The 22015-nt window shown below is 40.8% G+C and overlaps 1 protein-coding gene across 2 annotated transcripts; it reads left to right on the top strand.

The window, feature by feature from the left end:
• The first annotated feature begins 1476 nt into the window (after nucleotides 1–1476).
• ttc12 (tetratricopeptide repeat domain 12) lies at nucleotides 1477–17482 on the top strand. Of its 2 annotated transcripts, XM_047593314.1 has the most exons (21): nucleotides 1477–1625; nucleotides 1863–2017; nucleotides 2296–2317; nucleotides 3033–3110; nucleotides 3222–3343; nucleotides 3772–3831; nucleotides 4189–4260; nucleotides 4645–4705; nucleotides 4965–5153; nucleotides 7541–7610; nucleotides 8405–8493; nucleotides 8896–9064; nucleotides 9555–9650; nucleotides 11176–11239; nucleotides 11328–11462; nucleotides 11597–11689; nucleotides 11900–11968; nucleotides 13605–13706; nucleotides 14046–14145; nucleotides 14336–14564; nucleotides 15857–17482. In XM_047593314.1, the coding sequence occupies exons 1-21, from the start codon at nucleotides 1574–1576 to the stop codon at nucleotides 15924–15926; spliced, it is 2097 nt and encodes a 698-aa protein (XP_047449270.1). In that variant the 5' UTR covers nucleotides 1477–1573; the 3' UTR covers nucleotides 15927–17482. The 2 variants fall into 2 exon arrangements, with proteins under 2 accessions (XP_047449270.1, XP_047449271.1); XM_047593315.1 differs by lacking the exon at nucleotides 9555–9650.
• The last annotated feature ends 4533 nt before the right edge of the window (nucleotides 17483–22015 follow it).

Raw genomic sequence — 22015 nt, forward strand, 5'->3', positions numbered from 1 at the left:
GAGTCTGTGAGCAGCCATTCAAACCGATGATGTAACTATTAACTGCACGCTCAAAAACAAGCCGGCAAGAATTGCAAGAGAGTTTCCTCAGGGTGGTCTCTGTAGAATCTTCTGTATCCGCTTCTGTTCTGCACAAAACAAGATAAAGAGCCCGCTCTGTCTGAGCTTCTGGTCACTGGCCCTGGGAGGGGGAAGGGTGAGGTCAAAGCTCACATTCCTTCCTACAGGACACATCATAAAGTCCAGTTGTGCTGGGCAACACAAAAACGGCAATGTCCAACATAACCGTTAAATATAAAGAGTTAAAACATCAAAACTTTTAAATTAAATACTGGGGAGTACTTAGAGAGAGGTATTTGTATGTGGAAGAAACTCTGCCCGTGAAGCAAATAAAGCAGATAAGCACAAACAGTTGAGAGACATTTGGGGCCTTGTCATGCAACACCATGGAAACCGTTTAACTCTGGGTCGCATTTCATTAGCAATGAGCATGGCCAGTTTTGTTACAGTACATAGCTTAGCAACAACAAATTTTAGCTGTTTTAGTGACATTTCGCTTTTTCTTACTACTTCCACTGATGTGAGGATGAGGACACTTTATCGGTATTCTATAGGAATGAGTTCATCTTCTTAGTGTCACCTGTCAAAACTCTAAATGACATTAAGACACTACTGATTGCTATGTAGGTTCGACACCAAACTTACAGAAAGATTAAATATTCATATAAAATTAAACTGAAATCTCACCACAACAGAGATGTGACTTTAACCACCGGGAGGCAGTGGAGATCTATTGCTGGGAAAAATCAAATAGGGACTTTAAGGCATAAGATCTTCTTGTTGTTGTGCTGGACTGCTTTTTGTTTTTACTGTGATGATGTGAAGTACTACTGCTGAAACACTACAATTTCATTTTAAAGCACTGATAAAGTATCTTGTATGTTGAATCGTATGTCCAGGTGGTCACTCTAAAAAAAGGTTCACTCTAGTGTTGAGGAGATAAAGACATGTTATGTTATCTCTGGCTGAGAGTCCTCAGCTCACAGCCCACTATGGCTGCAAAGAATATAGGCAGATAAAGGGGTTATTTACAGTCAAATGGAGACAATATCAAAGAATAACTACAGCCATTTAGAATATTTTATATTGATTCATAATACATCCTCTTGAGCTTTTTGCTTGATGGATTTTCTTGGATTCGGTCAGAAACCTGACCTCCCTTGAAGGCAGAGATGCTGCCTTCAAGTGCTTTCGTGACAAAAAAAAAATGACAACGCATAAACAAAAGTATGTAATATCGGTATCGATTATTTGGCTAATATATACGTTGCCATATTGTATTTACAACTAAAGATAAGATTACAAAACACACGTTTTTACTTCGGTTGTTATTGCTACTATTGTGCGCAGTTTCAAGTTTAGTGGGAGGGTTTACGAGCCGTCCTGAAGGCATCATGTCACTATGGTAACTCAACAGTGAAAACAACGTTCAGCTTTTAGCTAAGCTAAAATAAACGTAACGTTACGTAGCCTAGTGGAAAATAAAACTTAAATTTAAAAAGCCGAACACGCGATGGAGAAACTTGAGGATCTCGAGAGTTTTTTGATGAATGTCGACAAAATAAGTGAGTATAACGACATAAACAATCATCTATATCAGATGTTCTCTTTATGTTTCTTACCATACATGTTGTGGAAGGACCAACGTTATTTAGCTTTGGAGCTGGAGATTAATTAGTAACATTTTTTGGAGACTGTAACACGTGTGTGCACAAGTGAGAGCCTTGTAGATATTTTTTTTGCTAGTGTAAATGCTGTAGGAAAATAAATTAAATCCTAAATATATAACTTATCCATTTCAGGTCAGCTAGTGGAGGATCTAAGGTCGTCTGATGTCGAAGTCCAGCAAAAAGCAATGGCCAATGTTGATTGCTACATTGGTGCCTTAGATGAACCCTGCAGAACGAAAGTCAACAAGACAAAAATCAACACAAACCCACCGCTCCAGTCTTACTCGGTAGACACATGCACACAAAGTCAACCACTTTCAGTGACACCTCTATTCTTGCTCTCTGTCTTTCTCAGTCTTTCTCACCCTGTCTGTTTCTCCTTCCTGTCTCTCTGTCCACCCCGCCTTTCTGCTCTCGCTGTCTGTGTCCCTCAGCACATATACAGTACACTGCCATCAAGTTCTTGTTTTCACTTTGTTCATTCTTTTTTATTTTTTAGAAAAGCAAGATAAAGCACGCAAAGTTTGTTAACATTGTTTTAATCATGTTTTCCCTTGATTTACAGAGTCAACAGAATGAAAGTCCAGGTGAGCAAAGAACATGTTGTAGTGTTTGTCCGTTGCAGTGAGTTAATTGTTTAAGCACACTTACACTGTTCACATTAAGAAAATCTGTCTTTTACAGAAGCAACTGATATCTATATATTCCACTTTTCAAGATAAATGCTAGGATACGTATATATATATGTGTGTGTGTCTTTTGTTTTTGTTGTTACTATGAAGTTATGAACCATGGTGTTTAGTTACTGTTTAGTCTGTCAGTGTGCTACATCATGGTAGTACTCGTAGAAATACCCAGGTCCTGGAAGCAGGGGCCAGATCTCCCGTAGGCTAGCATGTAGTGTGTTTATATAGTAAGAGGCGCCATTCAACTCTGCGCCCTTGAATGTGGTATTCCATAAAAAGTTGCTTTCCCTTTATATCAGCACAGCTCTTTTCAAGTCTCACCAGAGTAAAGCTCATCAATAACAGTTCGGCTGGAAACACGTAAACCTTTCACGCCACTGTGTTTTAATCTGCCATTACTGAAACTAACACACCCTACACTGAATTCATGATGAGGAAGAAAGCATAATTTTGTGCTTGCCTACGAGGTGAAAGCTAAAGTGTTTTTTTAATTACCCCCCAACAGATATTTATAGCCCACTTGCAGCTGTCTTTGTAAAAACTCACTACCCATGCTTGGAACTCAGTACTCACAAACAGTGGCTTTCAAAAACTTATGAGGACTTTTGTTGATCAGAAAATTTCATGAAGATGATGGAGAGAGATGCTGAAGACAGGAGAGTGAGACGAGCCGCACAAGAGAGAAAGGCGACTGGTGCGTGAGTCCCCGTTCTTAAAAGATGTTGTTGGAGGTGAACATTTTGCCGTACTTCGACCTCAGTGCTGAAACGGCAGTGTGTCCTTTTCAATGTTTGTTTCACTGCAGCACTCAAAGACAAAGGGAATGAAGCATTTGCTCAAGAAGACTATGAAACTGCTGCGAAGTTTTACAGCGACGGCTTGGCTGAACTAAGGGACATGCAGCCACTGTACACCAACCGTGCACAAGTAAATGTCTTCAGCATATGTTTTTGAACTTTTAAGCGTTCTACAGTGAAAGCACAAATAACGTCTTGTAATTTAATCATACGAGTTGACTGGTTCCATTAAGATGCTGGGCGAAAGAAACGAAAGCTAAATATTTTGTTCGTCAGAGGAAATTGAAGGACAGCTCATTCTGTGTGCCACATAAAGCGGTTGAGGCCTCTGTGGAACCAACATTTCTGAATTTTGTGTGACCACGAGTAGTTAACTTATCTGTAAAATTTAAAGACCCAGCATCTTGAAAGTGCTCTGGGGTATATTGCTTTATAAGCAAAGCAACCAACCTAATCACATTTTTTTTTTACATTGTTATTTTGTTTTGTCAGTTTTATGGTTTTGTCAGTTTTTGATGTACAGTTATCAGTGTCTGCCCAATGTTTAAATCTACTCAGGCTTACATCAAGCTGGGGAAGTACAAGGAGGCCATCAGTGACTGTGAATGGGCCCTTAAGGTAAGGTCTGACTGGGGACTAAGATCAGTCATTTGTCATTGTGAGACACTATTAGACAACCTGGAAGCTCCTGAGCAGTTTAGACGTGCTTGGAATAGTGCTAATAGTATCATTGGTCTTCAGTATCTTTGTTTTTTTCAGGTAAACTGTCTGCACAAGTTTCGTCTTGATTTTCAATAAACATGTCACTGTAACACATAGCAAGCTTTCCACAGTGCTTGTCTGTGACATTAAGATTGAATGGTTTGCTCTCACTGTGCTCGTCTTATCAGGGCAGAAACATTAAACCACCATTACATAGATGTGCTGCTGATGAACTGCTGTAACACACTCCCATGATCATTTTCTCTCTGTCAGTGTAATGAGAGCTGCATAAAGGCTTATCTACACATGGGCAAAGCGTATCTGGGATTGAAGAAATATAACGAGGTGAGCATAATTACCTCTCATTACAACTAATCACACATGTTTTTACATATTGCTCTGCAGACAGTTATAGTTGACATAAAACCAGCAGAAAAGCAATGCTACATTCAGATTTTTTTTTTTTTTTTATTTTTTTTTACTGAAAGTGAAAATAATGCTCGTAAGGATTCTCCAGAAAGTACATGTGGCCATGGCAGTCTCCTATAGTGTCTGTTTTCACACTATGCATTGCGAAATAGGCTTATATCTATATCCGTATTTTTCTATATAATGCACTTGCTGGGAAATTGTGACTTTTCAGAATGGCCACGGTCTTTTTTAGGGTTTCATAGGGAACAGTGATGCACATCATGTACCAAGTGATGACGAATATTCATTCCTTTTCAGGCAAGAAACTGCTTTGAAAAGATACGGGAAATTGAACCAGTGAAAATGGAGATGGTGAAAGGTAAGGGCATTTTTTGCCACTTTCAGTTCAGATTTTTGTGTTAGCTGCGTGATCATTTTGATTTGTAACCACTGTTTAGTACCTTAATTATTATTATTATTTTTTTTTTGAAAGGTAAAACTCATAAAGCTTGCCGTCCTCCTTGATAAAAGGGGTGTCTTTTTAGGATGGCATGTCTCATACAATGCATTAAGCATTACTGCTATGGAATAACTCGCTTTCTCCTGCTTCTCCTGCCTCTTTCTCTTTCCCTTTGTAGAATACCTGAGCCGAGTAGATTTGGAAGAAGAGAGAGAGCGTCAGGAGATAAATGCAAGGCAAGAGTTTGACAAGGGGGAGAGGAAGGCCACAGCAGTGCCCCAGCTGCTGGAGAAGCTGTCAGTGCCCGACCAGATGCCTCTCTACTACTGTGGAGGGCTGGAGATTCTGTCACAGGCACTTACTGATTGTGAGTGTTCTGTCGGACGAAGCCCAATTATGTTTCTCCTCTAATCTCTTTGTGCCCAGTTTTTCTTCAATAACCTGCTTCACTGGTGCCCCCATTTTCCACATGTGTTGCTAAATTGATAGCAAAAGATCAGCTTTCAGGAAAAAAATGGTTAAGGAAGGGGGGAAAAAAGAATTATTATGGTTCTTAAGAACTCACAGGAAACATCTTAGAGCATGGCAACAGGTGAAGGCGGGCTGCAAAAATGAACTGCTTCTTGTTGTCTTCTGTGACAATGGAGACCTAACATTGTCCATCACAAATCTCCCTTCACGCTCCATTTGCTTGTCCTATGTGGACTATAAAGCCACTACACAGAGGATATAAACAACATATGTATGTTTCATAACACTATGTAAAACCATAAAGTCGCATATTAGATATGGCTCCACAAAACTACTTTCTTTGTATCTGCTGTTATCAGAGCTGTCATCAGATCAGAGACCAGTTGTCGTGGAGAGGAGTGAAACCTGCTGGTATTATTTAATTTGTGACATCTCAGTGAGCTGTATTAGGCATTCCCGCGTGTAAAGGACGATCAAATTTGGTTGCTGAACTGCTGAATGTGCTGTTGTAAGACAGTTACGTCAGCTGTTCCAGCAGCCAAATAAATAAATTAAGTCTGAGGCCTTTATTGTACAGGTTTATGTTAACTTTATTTGCAGCCGTAGAGGGGCTTTGTTGTGGGATAACAGAAAAGGCAGTTACTGTGGAGCTGTCTCGGGTGCAGTTTAATAAAACATCAGTGATAGTGGGTGCTCTACAATAGTCTCAGTATGGAGTAGGTATGTAGTGAGTGTTGGTATCTGTCTATTAACTCTATTAAGCCCTCCAGATGGACATGAGTCCAGCAACATGCCAGGATTATCAAACCATATAGGTATTTCAGTGACAGTGGGGATCTATGGAGTAGTGGTTAGAAATGGCTGAAGGGTCCCACCCTTGGCTGCGGTGCCCTGAGCAAGCACCTAACCTCCAGTTTACAGGAACAGCGGGAACATAATTTCCCCTCAGGGATCAATACAGTATCAATTATTTATTTATTATTTACTGAATAGTCATGAGGGGGCCCTGTATTTCTGATTCCTGACCAAGAAAAGAGAGAACATTCCACTTAGTTGAAAAAAGCTATAGCTGACATTAGAGCAGCACTAGAAAGAAGTTACTGTGTCCCATACTGCCCCACAGTGGGAGGAAATGGTCGCAGAAAGTGCCTGGCTACTTTGGCTTGTTTGTAGCACCTTTGCTTGTTGCTTAAGGTTTTTGGTGAATCAAATGACGGGTTAGGCAAGTAGATGCACTCACTGCCCTTTCTCAGATTGTTATTCGTCGGACACGAGCAGTTTCACATCATGCTCCACTTTTGTAATAATACCAAAGACTTGGACAGTGAGTATAATTTGCTGACCAACGTCCTCTGCTGTCTGAAAAGGGACCGTGATAGACAGGCAGCAGTTGATCTCCACCAGGTTTTTCACCCTTCCTGTGTCATCTGATATTTTGGTGAATGTTTTTGACCCAGTAAGTGACTTTGAAACTCCGCACAGCCAATGCAACTCTTTTTAGGCATTGCCATGAGGCGGAAATTGGAGGTTTTTCAACACAAGTGGTACAAAAGCGGCACGATTTATCAAGGTGAATGGCCCTCTCAGGAGACTTTATTAAGTAATTTGAGTTAGGAAAGAAGTTGAGATGAAGTGGTTTTCAAAAGCTTGACCGCACTGGTGGTGTCTTATAAGCATTGAAAGTTTCGGGTACTTTGACCACATGGCCAAGGATGATGAAATTGATGGATTAAAGCTTAAACCAAAAAACTAAAAACACCCGACATCACAGCGTAATGCTACCACTCTCTTTTTTGCCGTAACACTTATTTGTAATACACCATATTCTTTTGCACAGCCTGCCCTGTGCAAAATGAACATTTCTTATCCATTTCCTCTTTTTTCTTTCTTTAGATGAATACAAGTGTCATGTCAAATGATATAATGCCTGTCTCACAGTGCCATTCAACAGAAAAGGGCAAAACTTACATAACTCACAGCTGAAAGGATCTCAGCAGGGTTGACATTACAAGATTTCTCCCCTAAAAGTACTCATTCTCTGCTCTGCTCTACTCTCTGCATTCAACATTTCACCATCTAAGTGGTAAAATAGACTATTCCTCGATGAATCATTATCTCTCCCCATATTTTATTTAACATTTTCTCTCGCGTCCTTGACTGTAGAGCAGTGAACAGTGCAACATAAAACAGGAAGGTGTTGAGTTTCGGTAAAGCCCCCAGGCTGTCAGGTGATGATACACAGTTTTCTGCCTTCTTACACTATCTGCTGTTCTCTTCTAACAGGTACAGGGCAGACGCTTTTCAGGCTGAACAATGGCTTTAGTATCATCAACAGCAATGGCACAGTGAGGAGGTAAGGAGACCAGAGGGAGAGGTAGCAGTCAGCCCTCTGTGGAGCTTTGACAGATGGACCCAGAGACAGGGGCATACAGAAACAATGATGGTCTAAACTAGAGAGATCATTCACCGCCCCCTCTCCCTCTCTCTCTGTCTCTCTGGTTGTTTTTGTGTTAGCCCAAAGAAGAAAAGATGATCACACAAGAGATTGAGACGAGCGCTGAAATGAGCAAAGGCCTCGAGTTCTGTCCCAGAAAGAGGGTGTGTTTTTGTACAAGATACAAATTATGACTCCCTCGTGTCAGATCAGTGGGGTTATTATTAAAGTGTCACACACTTTCCGTGTTGTCCATTGTTAGCCCCGTCATTATCCAAATTAGAACACGGTGTCCGCAAAAGTGGAGGGTGCAAAGAAAGAGCAGTCTGAGCTTGATGAAAATAAGGATGCTTTTGTGAGCCAGGAAAACCACAGACCTGTGTGAGCCATGTAGCAAAGAAAGGCCATTGTTACATTGTTGCTTGTCCTGATCACAATCTGAAGGTGGACTCCGATCATGGGCTGTTGTAACTGATATATAAAGTGTGAAAAGGTTTAAAGTGATTTAAAGTTATATAACAACATATGGTTTTAGTGGCAATATACTGTATTTACGTACTTGCTGCGACAAGATGGCATTATTTTTTATAATAATATGTGCCAAACATTACATTATGCAGTTCTAGTTCTTTCATTTCTTGTTTTGGCACAAGTTTATTAAAAAAAAAAACATTCATGCAGATTTAAATTTATTTTTCTATCTCTCTCCACAGGTGCCTTTCACAGAAAACAAATGATCCAGACAGTCACAAGTTGTGCGCGTCCGTCCTGAAATTATGGAGGGTGATTTGTTGTGGAAATGGTATGTAGATAATTAAATTATGCTTAATATTCTGTCTTTGACAGTGCGTTAATTTGCCCACATCCATTTATTGGGGAACAGAGGGGATAATTAAATAATGAATACTTATTTAATTCTCCATTTTGTCTCGCTGCAGCACGTCTCGTCTGTGTTTTCTCGAGCCTTTATTTGTCTTTGAATGACACGAGCTATGTGAGTGTCTGTCTTTGCGCTGACGTTGACGGGTTATTTACATTGCTATGCGCAGTGTGTGTACGTTCATGACATGAACAGCAAATCATGTCAAGTGTGAAGCATCACAACATGACGCAATGTTTAAGGAGTAGGTTGTTGCTCCTTGGAAACCTAAAGCAGTACTGTATTCAGTGTGTCCAACTTACTGTCGATTTTATTTGTTTTCAGACGAAAACAAGAGAATGTTGATGACGTGCCCAGTCGCCAGACAGGCCATTGTTCAGTTGGTAACATCTGAGCATGTTGCAGTAGGGAACGAAAGCCTGGCGGTACTGTGTTTATATTCACAGACGCCGCATGGCAGGCATCTGGCCATTGAAAGCCTGAATTTGCCCATGTAAGTCATTTTATTTATGTTGTCAGCAGATGCAGCTAATGAAAGTCGAAGTTAAAATGTATTTCTCGCCAACCAAATCCTGAACACACCGCAGGGGTGGTGAATTGTATAGTATACAGAAATGGTAATGCTTTTCCTGTTACCTCCTCCCATAATAATCAGTGGAATTTGGGTCAGCCCCGAGCCGTATGTTTTTCATTGTCAGACCTATTGCCACATCCATTTTATGATGTTGCAAGATAATTTTTTTTTTTATATATATATCATTGCTCCATTAATACTGAGTGGTCTAACTGTAACATACAATAAGGTTTATATTTTGTTTTGTTTTGTGCATTATTATCTCAGTTATCACTAGGAAAGGTAGGAGCCTGTCATTTTATCAAATGATTTATTAATTTTCATTATTTCTTCCCTTTCTCCTTCTCTTTTTAATTTCCGCCTACGTCCGTTTTTATCCTCCTTCTTTACTCTTAATCTAAATATAAAGGTTAGTGAAGAACCTCATGGCGTGCATCTCCAGGCCAAAGCAGCTGCAGGAGAACAAAGCGGTCAAGATTCTGGAAAGCTTCGCAGGGGAAAACAAGTATTAATGATGCACGGCAAAGCAACATCACAGCCTCACACTGTAGAGAATGATTCATTTTATTTCCACACATTCTGTACATATTTTCAGACACTCCGCACTATTCAGAAAATGACCCATCAGATAGATTATCATCATCCCATACAACATATCCGGATTTATTAAAAGGACTTTGAACTCCGCTCATAGACCGGCGCTGTCCTCAGAGAAACGTAACACGCGGCATCTTGAATAAATCAACATGTGCTATTCAGGTGTTATTCACTTGAAGGCAAAGGCTGTTCCCCGTTTCCCTTTCTGGCGCCTCATGAAAATAGACATGAAAGGACAACCCAGGCACGGCAGGAAATAAGTTGAGGTGTCAAGCAGTGAAATGGGGAGATCAATTTTTCTTGTCTATGCCTCAAAGAGAGTCACTCCAAAATGTATTGTATCCTACAAAGGTCTTCTCCTCATTGTAGAGGCTCGGCTGTGTCAATGCTCGGTTTTCTGTGATGTTTTGTTTTGGTCTGAAAAATTAACACGCAAACGGTGCATACTGATTCCAGATCTCATGAATCTCTCCTTGGTAAAACAATGGCAGGATGAGTACGAATATACACATCAATGTATATATAGTAAACCGTGTGCACATAGCATACAGCGAACTAAACTATTGTTTTTAAGTGACGAGTCAAAGAGAAATGGACTGTGCAGGGCTCATACACAGCAAATCCATTTGCCTTTTTACGGACTTTGTTGTGGATGAGTGAGAATCTTCAGAGACATGACAATCAATGCTATGTGAGCACTAAATTGAATTGTGCTGTATGTATGCCTCAGCCACTTTGTGTATTTGTGGAGTGAAAGGCCATAAGGGTTTTTCTGCGGTTTTAGGGCATCGGACACACGGAAGAGAAATCTTGGACAAGTGTTCACATTTATTCAGCATATTCACTTACTAGACCACGCCTTAATTAATTAATTGACAGGACCCAAGAGAGACTGATGGGATGGAGGAAGGTGTTTTTAAGAAAGGAGCCCAGGGAGGAAGGCTAAGGCTGGGGACACATCTCAAGAAGCTTCCTCCACTTGTCCCTATATAAATATTCAAAGCTTTGACTGAGGGACAGTCTCACTCTTTCGCACAGTGACAATACTACTGATAGTATCCAAGTGACTTCATATGCTTGTTGCGCCAGCAAGGAAGGCCAGATTCAAAATGCATATTTGGCACGCTGCCTTTGTCTAGTCATTACGCAGTTTAAAGTGTTCCCACACAGCTGAGGTCTTTGGCACGTTGCCTTCACTTTATTTATTTATTTTTTTTATTTACTTAAACTGAAGTGTGTTATTCACAGCTCTGCTTTGAGTTAGAAGGATGTCAGGCCCCTGAGCAGAGATGGCCTATATTTTTTAACAATGCAATTAATAAATATAAAATATAGTAGAAGAATCAGCACGATGACAAAAAAGGAAATTCCAGTCCAGCTCTACTATGTGTGCTTGACATTTACAACACACATGCTTACATATTTTCTTGCAGATTTTGCGTTCGGTTGAGAAGCGAGCTCACAGACTCGGTCATTGTGCCTGTCACGACGATACTGGTGAGACATACCAAGGTGCCAAAGTTCATTTTAAATGCAATGTGTATATATGCGCAAATGTGCACATCCGTCTGCTTCCATTTTTCAGAGGAATATCAGCACGTCCAATAAACATGTCCTTCCATCACTGATATCTGCCCTGGGCTGCATGGCTCGGGATGACGTCATATGTCACAAGCTCGCTCATGACACAGAGTGTTGGACGACCTTCCTCACTGTCATCGTTAGTACGGTTAATGATTTCCACCCTTTCTTTAGGAAAGTGCTAAACACACTTTATTATCGAGTTGCTGCCAGAAATAGACAAAATGTAGGTGTGTTTTCCGTTCAGTAAGGTTTAGTTGTCTTTCTCTGCAGAAGCATTGCTGTGCACCTGAATACAATGAGATCCTTTACCCTATCCTTGGCTTGATCATCAACATTTCAACGATCACCTCTCCGGTCATCCAGGTAAGACGGGCGATGCCTTGCTGTTTTAGTTAATGAGCGAAAAAAGACAGCGTGCTGGTGAAACTGAATATAATATGAAAAGATTGATAAGCGATTTCACCAGGGAATCAAAGGGAGAGCAATTTTCCAGTCCGTAATGTGTGATTTTGTCTATTTAAAGGTGAAATGTATGTGAAAATTGGCTAAATTCACATCTCTTCCTTTTTGAAGGCGCATGCTGTTTCACTTTGTGAATGCTGCCTGGGCCTGCTGAGGGATAATGACGGAGGAATCATAACTGTAAGTGAACCTTAAATGAAAAAAACTTAGTAGTATATTGAACCTAAGAGGTTACATATACCACTGTACTGATGAACACTCTTGTGATTTTTTTTTTTATTGTTTTTCAAACAAATCTATGCAGGTAACTACACGAAAATAAATTCATGTATGTGTTGAATAATGGGCTCATTCTAGAGAGTGAGCTCACCTGTAATGTAACCCAAAAGATTGTAATAGCAATCCACAGCGTACAGGCGACATATATATGTGTGTGTGTGTGTGCGTGTGTGTACACATATATATATCCTATATATGTCGTAACATTTGATTGAAACTCCAGCTGTAGGTGCTCTTGTTTGTGCTAATGGCTTTTACAGCAGTTTCAAGCTGCCTATGCAGTGCCACGAGAGTCCTACATTCCCCCCATCTGTCTCTTTGGTGTTCACTTTATGCCTCACTAGCTCTTTTTATCAAGTTATCCTTTTACATGTCCTCAACATTTTACTTTGCTTACGCCATTGCTTGACTTTAGGTGAATGAAGATTCTCAATAATGGTTAAGACCTCAATCCTGTGCCACTTTCAACGCAATTATCACCGGGGGTGCTGCTATTCATTTATCCCTAACATCCCATCACTTTGTGTAGAAGAGTGTAAATAAAACAAGCATTTATGTGCCAGGAAGGATAAGAAGCTACACAGTTTGACTCATTTGCCATTTGTTTCCAACCATGAGGGAAAATTAGCCCTTCTATAAGAACATTAAGTAAACATTAAAAGACTCCACAGAGGTATTTAAAGGTGCATTAGGACTGTCCCAATGACTCACTTGACTCAACAGGTGTTGCGCATCCTCCTCTCGGCTGCTGCCATCAAGGAGTGTCATTGCTATGGGGTGGGGGTGCCTGGTCTGTTCCAGGTGGGTGGTACAAGTAAAATCCACAAAAATTCAAAAGATTTCCCAGTACATCATTGTATTTTTACAAGATTGTCATTGTTATTTACTCCTGTCAGTAGTTTAAATGTTTCATTACCTCACTGGATGTATGATTTGTACATTTTCACGTTGTGATTTCATTTGTTGAAAATTAGTGTCATTTTGACGTAAAAAATAATTCAAAAATCTATATGTTTTATTTTTCCACTGAGGAGCTACTCAGTTATTTTTACCTTCAAATGTCTAAACTGCCCTCAGATTGACTTGTATATCTGTAATTCAATGGATTTACTCCTCAGTGGATTTGTATGCTATATTCTTAAGGTTGTTCTTTTTGTTTTTTTTGTTCTTTCCTTTTCTTCTTCTGTCCTTGAACTGGTCACTGTAATTTTATGTTCACTCATGCAACACTCTCACTGTCTTTACAATGTACTTTTTTTTTTTTTTTTACAGATTCACTCCATGACGCCTGCATATTTCAGGCCTTGAAAGAGCTGTTTTCTGTTTTCCTGCCCTCCACCTTTCTCCAGCCACACATTCTTTTCATCTCCTTGTTGGAGCTGTTTTTCCTTTGACAGGTTTCTCTCAGCTAGTGTCCTTTCCTCCCACAGCAGTTTTCTCTTGATCCTGTATCCTGGCTATTTCCATTGAGCCTTTCTCCTCTATTTTTCACTCCTTACTTTCTTCTCTAATCCTAGCATTTGTCTTTGTCCTCCAGAGAGCCACAGGTGTGTTGAGCACTGTTCTCCCTCAGTCCTCTGAAGCCATTCAGCATGTTATTCAGGGAGAAGTGGTCGGGACCATGCGCCGACTGCTGAAGGTGTATAATTCAAACTAAATTATAATACTGGTTTTTGAATTATTAATGGTTGCTGTTATCCTGATAGTAGTAACACTTGCCAAAAAAAGTAGAACAAGGCCAGATATTTAAATATTCACCACTGGTCAAACCTATAATATTAAGGATTAATGATATTGAGGGAAATTGCCCTACTCATATCAGTGTTTCCATCTCTGACCCATATTTGAAGTCTAAACATATGATTTAGATTTGCACTAATTGCTGTTTTATTTATTCAGACTTGAAATGAAGAGTTAACAAACGTGCACTCTAAACACGTGTTTAATGTCGTCGTTTTATTTGTGCTTTCCTACGCAGGGAACCGGGAGGACTGTCACTAAGTATGCCATTAAAACTCTGACAGTGTGCACTGCTGTCAGTCACTTGGCACGGGGGGAGCTGGTGAAGTCTGATAAAAGTGAGAAATGATTGACATGTTAGCATTAACAAGCGCCTTCATTAGTCCACGGATAATATTTCAGAGCTGACCCAATATTCAGATTGTGCGGAGAACGGGGGCATGTGTGTATATTCATGTACATGTGCGCGAGCGCAGTTTACAGTAAATCTGCTGCTGACGCATTGTCTCCATTTACCGTCCTGCACAGAACTGTCCATTTTACGTCACTTGCTGAGTTCCAGCTGTGATGAGATGGTGTTGGGGAATGCAGCCCTGTGCTTGGCCCACTGCCTTGAGTTGGATGGAGTCGCCACTCACCTGCTGGGCAGTGATATCGTGCTGCTGCTGCTGCGCCGTGCTGCAGGGGACGCCAAGAGGACAGCTGTGCAGCAGAATGCAGCGATTGCTCTTGGGAAGCTGTGTCGATCTGAACCCAGGTGCACTCTCACACCACTCTATAAACAACAAGTTTCCGATCTAGAAACTAGCCTGGAGCCACAATAGGTTTTTGCTACAGAAATGTATGGTTTTGGCTCAGGGTGACTGGTAATTTTGTTTTCTCCTGCCAACATCGACCAACTTGGAATACTGCGTGTGTCATTTGGTACTTGTGTTAACTGGCTAACGGCGCTAATGCCTGGTAACCGCTGCAACATTTATTCACAGTGGATTTACCTCTTAATCATAATGGAGCAGGCAGAGCCATGCCTTTAGTGCGATTAATGCATTTTATATTGTGTGTGCTGCTAATGGTAGATAAAGAAAACAGAAATGGGAGTGTCAAAGAGAGTTGGGTTTCGCTTCATTTGAATTGTTTTATTCAATTTTAGCTCATTTAGCCTCTCGCTGTTGCTACTGTTTGCACATAGTTTAGGGCGGGCTACATCAAATTACTTTTTAATAATCTTAAAATACAATAATCCAGTTATTTTTCAGATTGATCGTCATGCCCAGTTTAATTACCCAAGCTGTTATCTTCCTTCGTCAAAATCACAAAGACGTTAAATTTACATTCACAACAGATCCTCGACTTTGAGAAGCTGGAACTGCATTTTTGCCAAGAAATCTGTAAATTGGCTAATTAGTAATTAAAAAAAAGTTTCTAATGAATTTTCAGTTGAAAAATATCTCCATACCAGCATTATGCTTTCAGGTTGTCTGTCCATCTGTCCATCCCTCACATTTTTGTGAAAACAATATATAATGAATGGCTTGACGGAAAACTTGGCAAAACTGTTAACTTGGACTCAAATATGAAGGAAATATTTAGTGTAAAGATCACTGTGACATAACAAAACTCAAAATGGGTAGATAAATATAAAATGTGTGTGTTCAAATATATAAATACGGCATAATACAAGTTAAACAAAAACCTATGTAATAAATAAACATGCTGTATATATAGGATTCCTTATTGAACTTTGTCACTGTTCTCTCCTCCAGCAGCTGCTGAATTGTCAGGTTCAATCGCTATGATCGAGCTCACCTTCCTGATGAGCTTGTTTATTCTCTTCCTGTTTTAAATGACGTACTGCTGTAGGGCATCATCCGTGCACTGAAGCTCCTCTGATTATGTAACTATAACATAGTATCCCCGGTGAGAGCTCGGAGCTGTCAGCAACAAATACGTCTCTTTATATAGGAAGGCTTTTATACTCCTCCAGGCAACTCACACAAGTGTTGCTCCAGTCAAACGCTAACCGAACCGTACGTTTCTCTCCATTTTCAGACATGTGAACAAACTTCGAGAACTACACGGCCTTGAGATCCTACATTCCTGTCTGAAGCTCATCTCGTGAACCCATTGATGCTTTATTCTGTACTTCTGTTCCTGTATTATGTTTAGGTTTGAGTTTAGTTCAAATTGCGAGGTATACGTTTTATTTAATTAAGATCCCACTCATAACTGTCATATCTACATAAACAAGGTCATAAACAATAGCATAGTTCTCAGATGTCATTGTTTTTCATGGCCTTGTGGAGCCATAAAGGTAATTAGCATGAATGCATGCAGATGGAAGGACAAGTTAAGTCATCTTCACCATATGTATATTGCTTTCTTAAGTTTAAATATTGATATTTTATGAAATAAATTCAAATTTCTGTCCTGAAAAGTAAATAGTAAAAATATATTCAACCGGACACACTGCTTAGATTAAACAAGATCCGTGTTTGAAGAGCTCACTTGTATAGGTATAGGTGTTAACCTTCAATGTTGGATTCATAACGACTGAAATGATCAACCAACTTTCACATAGTGATGGTCCTTCAACAGGAAAACGCCTTGGAGACGTGAACCGTCAACATGTATTCATCATTCTTGAAGGTCTTTTTCTTATTCACCGTGAAGTGCTGTCAAAAAGAGCAATAGCACAAATATTTAAGTTTGGAAGCAGTTTGCCGATACATATATCTTTATGTGCTGTTCTTAACATCTTTGGGCCATGTAGTTGAGAGAGAGACTCGAAAAGGGAAGGGTTACTGGGAAATCTAATCCGTGTGTAAATGAACTGGAGAGGACAAAAACCTCCCTGAAAGGCATGGCACCATCTGTGAGTGTTTGCAAAGAGCCGGTACCGTCTGCTCAGTTGGATTAAACGGTGATAGGAACACTTGGGTTTGAATAATTTTAAACAAGAGGGAACCGAAATGAGACGGCTGGACTGTTTCGCTCTAGGATTTCTCCTGTTCGCAGGTATGTACTCATTTTGCTGCTTAGATTTTGGATACGGACCAGCAGCTACTGTTTTCATCCTCATTTGTGCCTCTGCTGATGAATAGTTAATTGACAGAGTCTGCAGATTTGTTGAATACTTTTTGTATTTTAATTAGAACACTGTGGTTCTCAGCAAGGTGATACACAGCTAATGCATTTCCCAAATGTTTTTTTATTTTCCCTGTCAACAGTGCCACATCATAGTCACAAATAGCAGCTATCTGTAGTTTCTACCTCTTTCCTCCAATTATCTAGGATGGCAAATTAAAATGAATACATAAATCAGCTGCTACGGAGAAATGAGATACATATTTAATTAATCAACATACCACTCTGCCCATGTGTCATACGTTATTTCACATGAACACCTATGATAGGCCATCGTTATCCTTGTTTATCATCTATATTGGTAGCTGTCACAATGAAACATGAAATTAATTAAATTAGCATATGGGCCAACGATGACGGCCACAGCTAACAGTGATGACATCGAGTCATCATTTGCACACTAATGGGTCATCATTAACTTTTTTTTTTTCCAAATTTGTGTCCGCCACAATGGGGTTGAGATTATTTAAGTCTGAAGCATGACTCACATTCACTGTCAAGTAAATGACTTTCATTATATGCAAAATCCCAGCATTAAGACTTTTCAATTGTTTTTTCAAATGCTATATTTTTATTTTTTGCTCATTTTGGCTTACTCATTTGATTTTTTCAGCTTTACTTGTGAAGTGAACCAGTAATTCAGTATGGCAAAATCCTAAAGGAAATTTAGATCGTGATAATAAGACTCTGCTTGCTGCTGTTGATAGACCATATGCCTACAAGTCAGACTATATGAGATATATATAGTATAGATATGCCAGACTGCACTTATACACAATTGTTTAAAATGGGGAAGCAAATCAAGTGGGGACAAGACTCCCTCCCTTTAGTCTATACTTTGTAGAATGTGACATCTACATAATTTCTTCTACATTTTCTGCATAAAGACTGGTATGTTATTTCTCATAAGTGTATTTTTAAGCACAGATAGGCAAACCATTACATGTATTATTTTTTTTAAAAATGTTTTTATTTTACATGGTAGTTTGAGGAAGGACAGGCCTCCGGGAATACATTTGAGTGACATGTTTTGCTTTTTCCTTCGTAGTCGGGGCAGAAAAAGAAGATTTCCAAGGTTACCTCGCAGAAAAAACAAAAGGCACAACTGTCACAAAAGATCTGCTCTTGAAAAAGCAAAACACAATTGGTCATGGCACAGAAACAATACCTACGGAAAATACACATCGACACACTACAGCTGCCGTGACTTCCAAGTTTGCAGGGGCAGTTTTGCACACCCGACCAACGCGACCTCAGAAGAGAATACAAATCACAAAAGCATCCCCCGTAATTGCCTTATCAAGCACAGAGGATTTAGTATTGAGAGATGGTCAAATCCCTCTCACGTCAACAAGAGCTAATCCACCAGCTGCGAGGATTGAATCAGAAATCCCAAACATCTCGAATTATGAGAAGGCCGTTTTCTCTTTTACACAAGCTGCATCGGAATCAGTGATGAATGGCACCTCTGAGCCAGAGGTCCATTTGTCTGCAGATGCAGCAAAAGCCCCTCCTTGGCAGCACACTCTTCCTGATAACAGAAATCAGAGAAACACAGACTCTGTTACTCTCACATCTGCTGATGGAGGACCGGGAGGTCCAATCCTATCTGCATCTCGTCCTCGTGTAATTGATAACCTGGCTGCAGTACACAATTACTATGCTGACAAACGATCTCCAAGCAGTGCGATTTCAAACCTGGGGAAAAAAGTGTATCAGTTTTCTACATTGCGATTAATCTTCCAAAATGATACAGAGGTAGATTCATCGGGAAGGAACACTGTGACAAACCTGTGTTTGACCTGCGTAAAAGACAGACGACCAGAATCACCCCCTGACTCTTCAGACTCTGCTGCGACAGACAGGCTCGCTTTAGATTTCAGTCAGCGCTCAGCTACGTTACGCAGTTTCCAAGAGATCCGTCGGCTGAACATTACAGAGCATCCTACTTTTGGTGAGAGCGGAAGACTAGTTTACAACCAGACGTTTACTCCTACCTTAAACAAAACCATGAGTCACAGTCAAAGCGTTTTGTATGATTCCCAGATCAAATCTTTTCCCTCAGCGGTTGCATTTCGTACACAATATCTCGCTGACATGTCACCAGTGACACAAACAAACACTAAGAAACAATCGAGGCACACCGGTCCTACTGAAACTTTTGTTTCTGACAGACCGATTGCAACAACCACTGCACTTTATCAATCATCAAAGTCACTTCACACTGTGAAGAAACCAGAAAAAAATGGAGAACAAGAGACGTTTGGAAAAAAGGTAAACATCGGGGACCCCCAGTCAAAATCAGTGTATTTCAGTGAGAACAATAAAAATGCACCCCGCGGTCTCTCAACAGACTTCACAGATGTACTTATTCAAAATCAACCTTTTGACCGTGACGTGCCCGTCATTGCTGAAACTTCCCACAGCAGTCAGGAAAGTGTTCTCACAAAAGGTAGTGATCACAGCGCTGCATCACATCCAACTGCCGGAATGAACTTTATTCAAGCCCATGGTGCAATAACACCCTTCAGACTTAGCAGGCCGAGCTCTCTGGCAGTCAAAAACCCTGAGTCTCACTCTCTGACAAGGAGAGCCGACTCTTTCATCTCTGAATTGAGGAGGCAAACGCCAAGATCTCAGAACACAGAAGTCATGTTGACTTTGTTACCGAAGGATTCTGCCATCAAGTTTTCAACTGGAACCGCAAAGAGACACTCGGCAGATAAGCAAGACTCGCAGACATTCAACACTGTACCCAGCATTGTTAAACAGTCTTTTGTTGATCTCCCAGGACCAGTAAATAAACTGAAAGAACGACAAACTCAAACCTTCACAACAAGAAAAGTTGTGCCTGCGAAGTTTTTCATCACAGAATCGAGACAGAACTTCGGCAAACACGTATCCGTGTTGTCACCAACAACACCAGCAAGCCAATCCCTCACAGAGAAAGTGACAATAAATGGATTTTTAAGGACTCAATCAAAAATCATTCGGGGGAATGCTTTTGATGTTGTCGATGATACGCATGTGTCTCCAACACGCCGGTCTTTGACAAAATACATTGGACATGTAATGGGAGAGTCAGTAACAGTCCCCAATCTGAAGACGGAAGATGAAAACAAGCAAGTATCGACTGTAGCTGAGAACAAAAAAATCCCCAACACCGAGGGCCAGCAGGATGAAAACAATCAAGAGACAAAAGACATACTGAAGTTGCAGGAAAAATACGAGAGCACAGGAGGAGATGAAACACTGGAGAACAAAAGAGGAGAATTATTACAATTACATGAGGCAGAAAGTGGAAACCTAGAAAAAATGATTAATGCCGGAGCACAGATAAATCTAAACTTGAACGCGGGGGCAGAGCAGGTGGAAAGTGGCGAGGAGGGTGGAAAGTCCACTGAAGAGAAGGCAGAAGGTTTAAGACAAGACAAAGATCCAATACAAGAGGAAGTAAGGGATGCAGAAAGTGCTGAAAGAGAGGGCGTGACAAAAAATATTAAAGTGAACTCCACCAAAGCTGTTGCTGAGAACCAAAGAGAGTCAAAGAGGGGAGCAGAACCTGGAAGTGAAGAAACATCGATCAAACAAGACATCAAATCAAATGGGAATCGGGGCATGACAGATTTTCCCCTTGGACCTACTACGGATTCAAAAGAACTTAACGGAGACAAAAGGCACGCTGCAACAATCGCCTCTTCTTGCCACACTTTCATTAAACTGTCGGAACCCACCGAGCAGAAAGGCATTCATCTGGGTGAAAATAACGCAAAAGCTGTGGAAATCACAAATGAGTCATTTAAGACAAGCGATCACAGATCACCACACTCATCTCTGAGCACCAAGCTATCAAAAATACAGCAAAACACACAGATTACACCTCATCTGTCTCCCCACGGGGCGACATCATCACTTACTAAAGAAAGTACTCAGAACAAAGTTGTTGAGACTGTGCTTGCTGTGACCGCAGCGCCAAAGCTCTTCCAGTCATCCGGAGTTAGCCCTCCAAAATTTAGGCCTACATTAAAGCAAAGAATTTCCCCACACAGCGGTGCGACCAAATCCGCTCACCCGCTTGCACTAAAGCGTAGTAGTAATACGTTGTCACTCACCACCCTGCGGTTGCCAATCACCGCCGGGGTCCTGAGAGCTCAGCCCCGCTTTACAGTAAATAGTTCTATTCTCAATTTATCAATTATTTATAGAATCCCAGATCACAGGCATAAATTTAGCACTTCAGTTTTGAAGGCCAGTTCAGTTTTACATCCCACAAATGAGGGAGAGCAAGCGGAATACATTATACCATCAGTGAATCCTGCCCCCCACCAGCAGATGCATAATGACTCATCCACCAGGCCACCCACAGCCAGAGCCTTGTCAACCGAGGCCCACATCTCTATAGGCCTGCTGCAGCTACACCAAGGGCAGGCTGCCCCTCAGATACCTTCGTCCTCCTCTTTTGACACCACTTCAGGCAAGCCGTGCTCGTTTAAGCTGTCAGAGCAGACGACAGCCCGTCCAGATGCTCTGAATGCTCCTGTTGACGATAACGAGCAGAGATCTGCACAAATCCTAATGGCGTCAATGAGCCCTAAAGCGGACAACAATCAATTTCCGCTCAGCAGCAGCATGTCACCACTGCTAAATCCCGGCACTTTTGAAGGTGACGGCTTACCTGGCACCTACAGCACGACAGGCCTAACCAGATCGGCGTCGGAAAAGGAAATATCGAGGGCCAACGCTGACGCTAGATATGCAAATAGTGCAAGTGACCATGCTGAGGGCTTGTTAGGAACTGCTGATGAGGCGAATCTAACTGAGGAGAGTGACAGTGTGAGAGGAACCGTGTCCTCGAATGTGAAACATTCCAATGCAGACACAGAAAAAATGGTAGGGAAGAGAAATGAAAACAGCAGTCCCACTTTTATATCAGATATGACTATGGTGAGTAAACACCAGGCTAACAACACTGATGGGTTCAACTCTTTGTCTTTAATGCACACTGACGAAGTAGTGGGAAAAAGCAGCAACGAAAATGAACAGATTGGTGAGGATGGAAATGAT

This window comes from Mugil cephalus, chromosome 9 (genome assembly GCF_022458985.1).
Source record: "Mugil cephalus isolate CIBA_MC_2020 chromosome 9, CIBA_Mcephalus_1.1, whole genome shotgun sequence".
Taxonomy (NCBI): Eukaryota; Metazoa; Chordata; class Actinopteri; order Mugiliformes; family Mugilidae; genus Mugil; species Mugil cephalus.

Bases quoted from the DNA above. Each gene is read 5' to 3' on its own strand.
- ttc12 (XM_047593314.1), top strand. From the start codon at position 1,574: ATGGAGAAACTTGAGGATCTCGAGAGTTTTTTGATGAATGTCGACAAA. The intron at 2,018-2,295 runs GTAGACACATGC...CTTGATTTACAG, and splicing joins CACCGCTCCAGTCTTACTCG to AGTCAACAGAATGAAAGTCC. The intron at 11,969-13,604 runs GTAAGTGAACCT...TTTGTCCTCCAG, and splicing joins ATGACGGAGGAATCATAACT to AGAGCCACAGGTGTGTTGAG.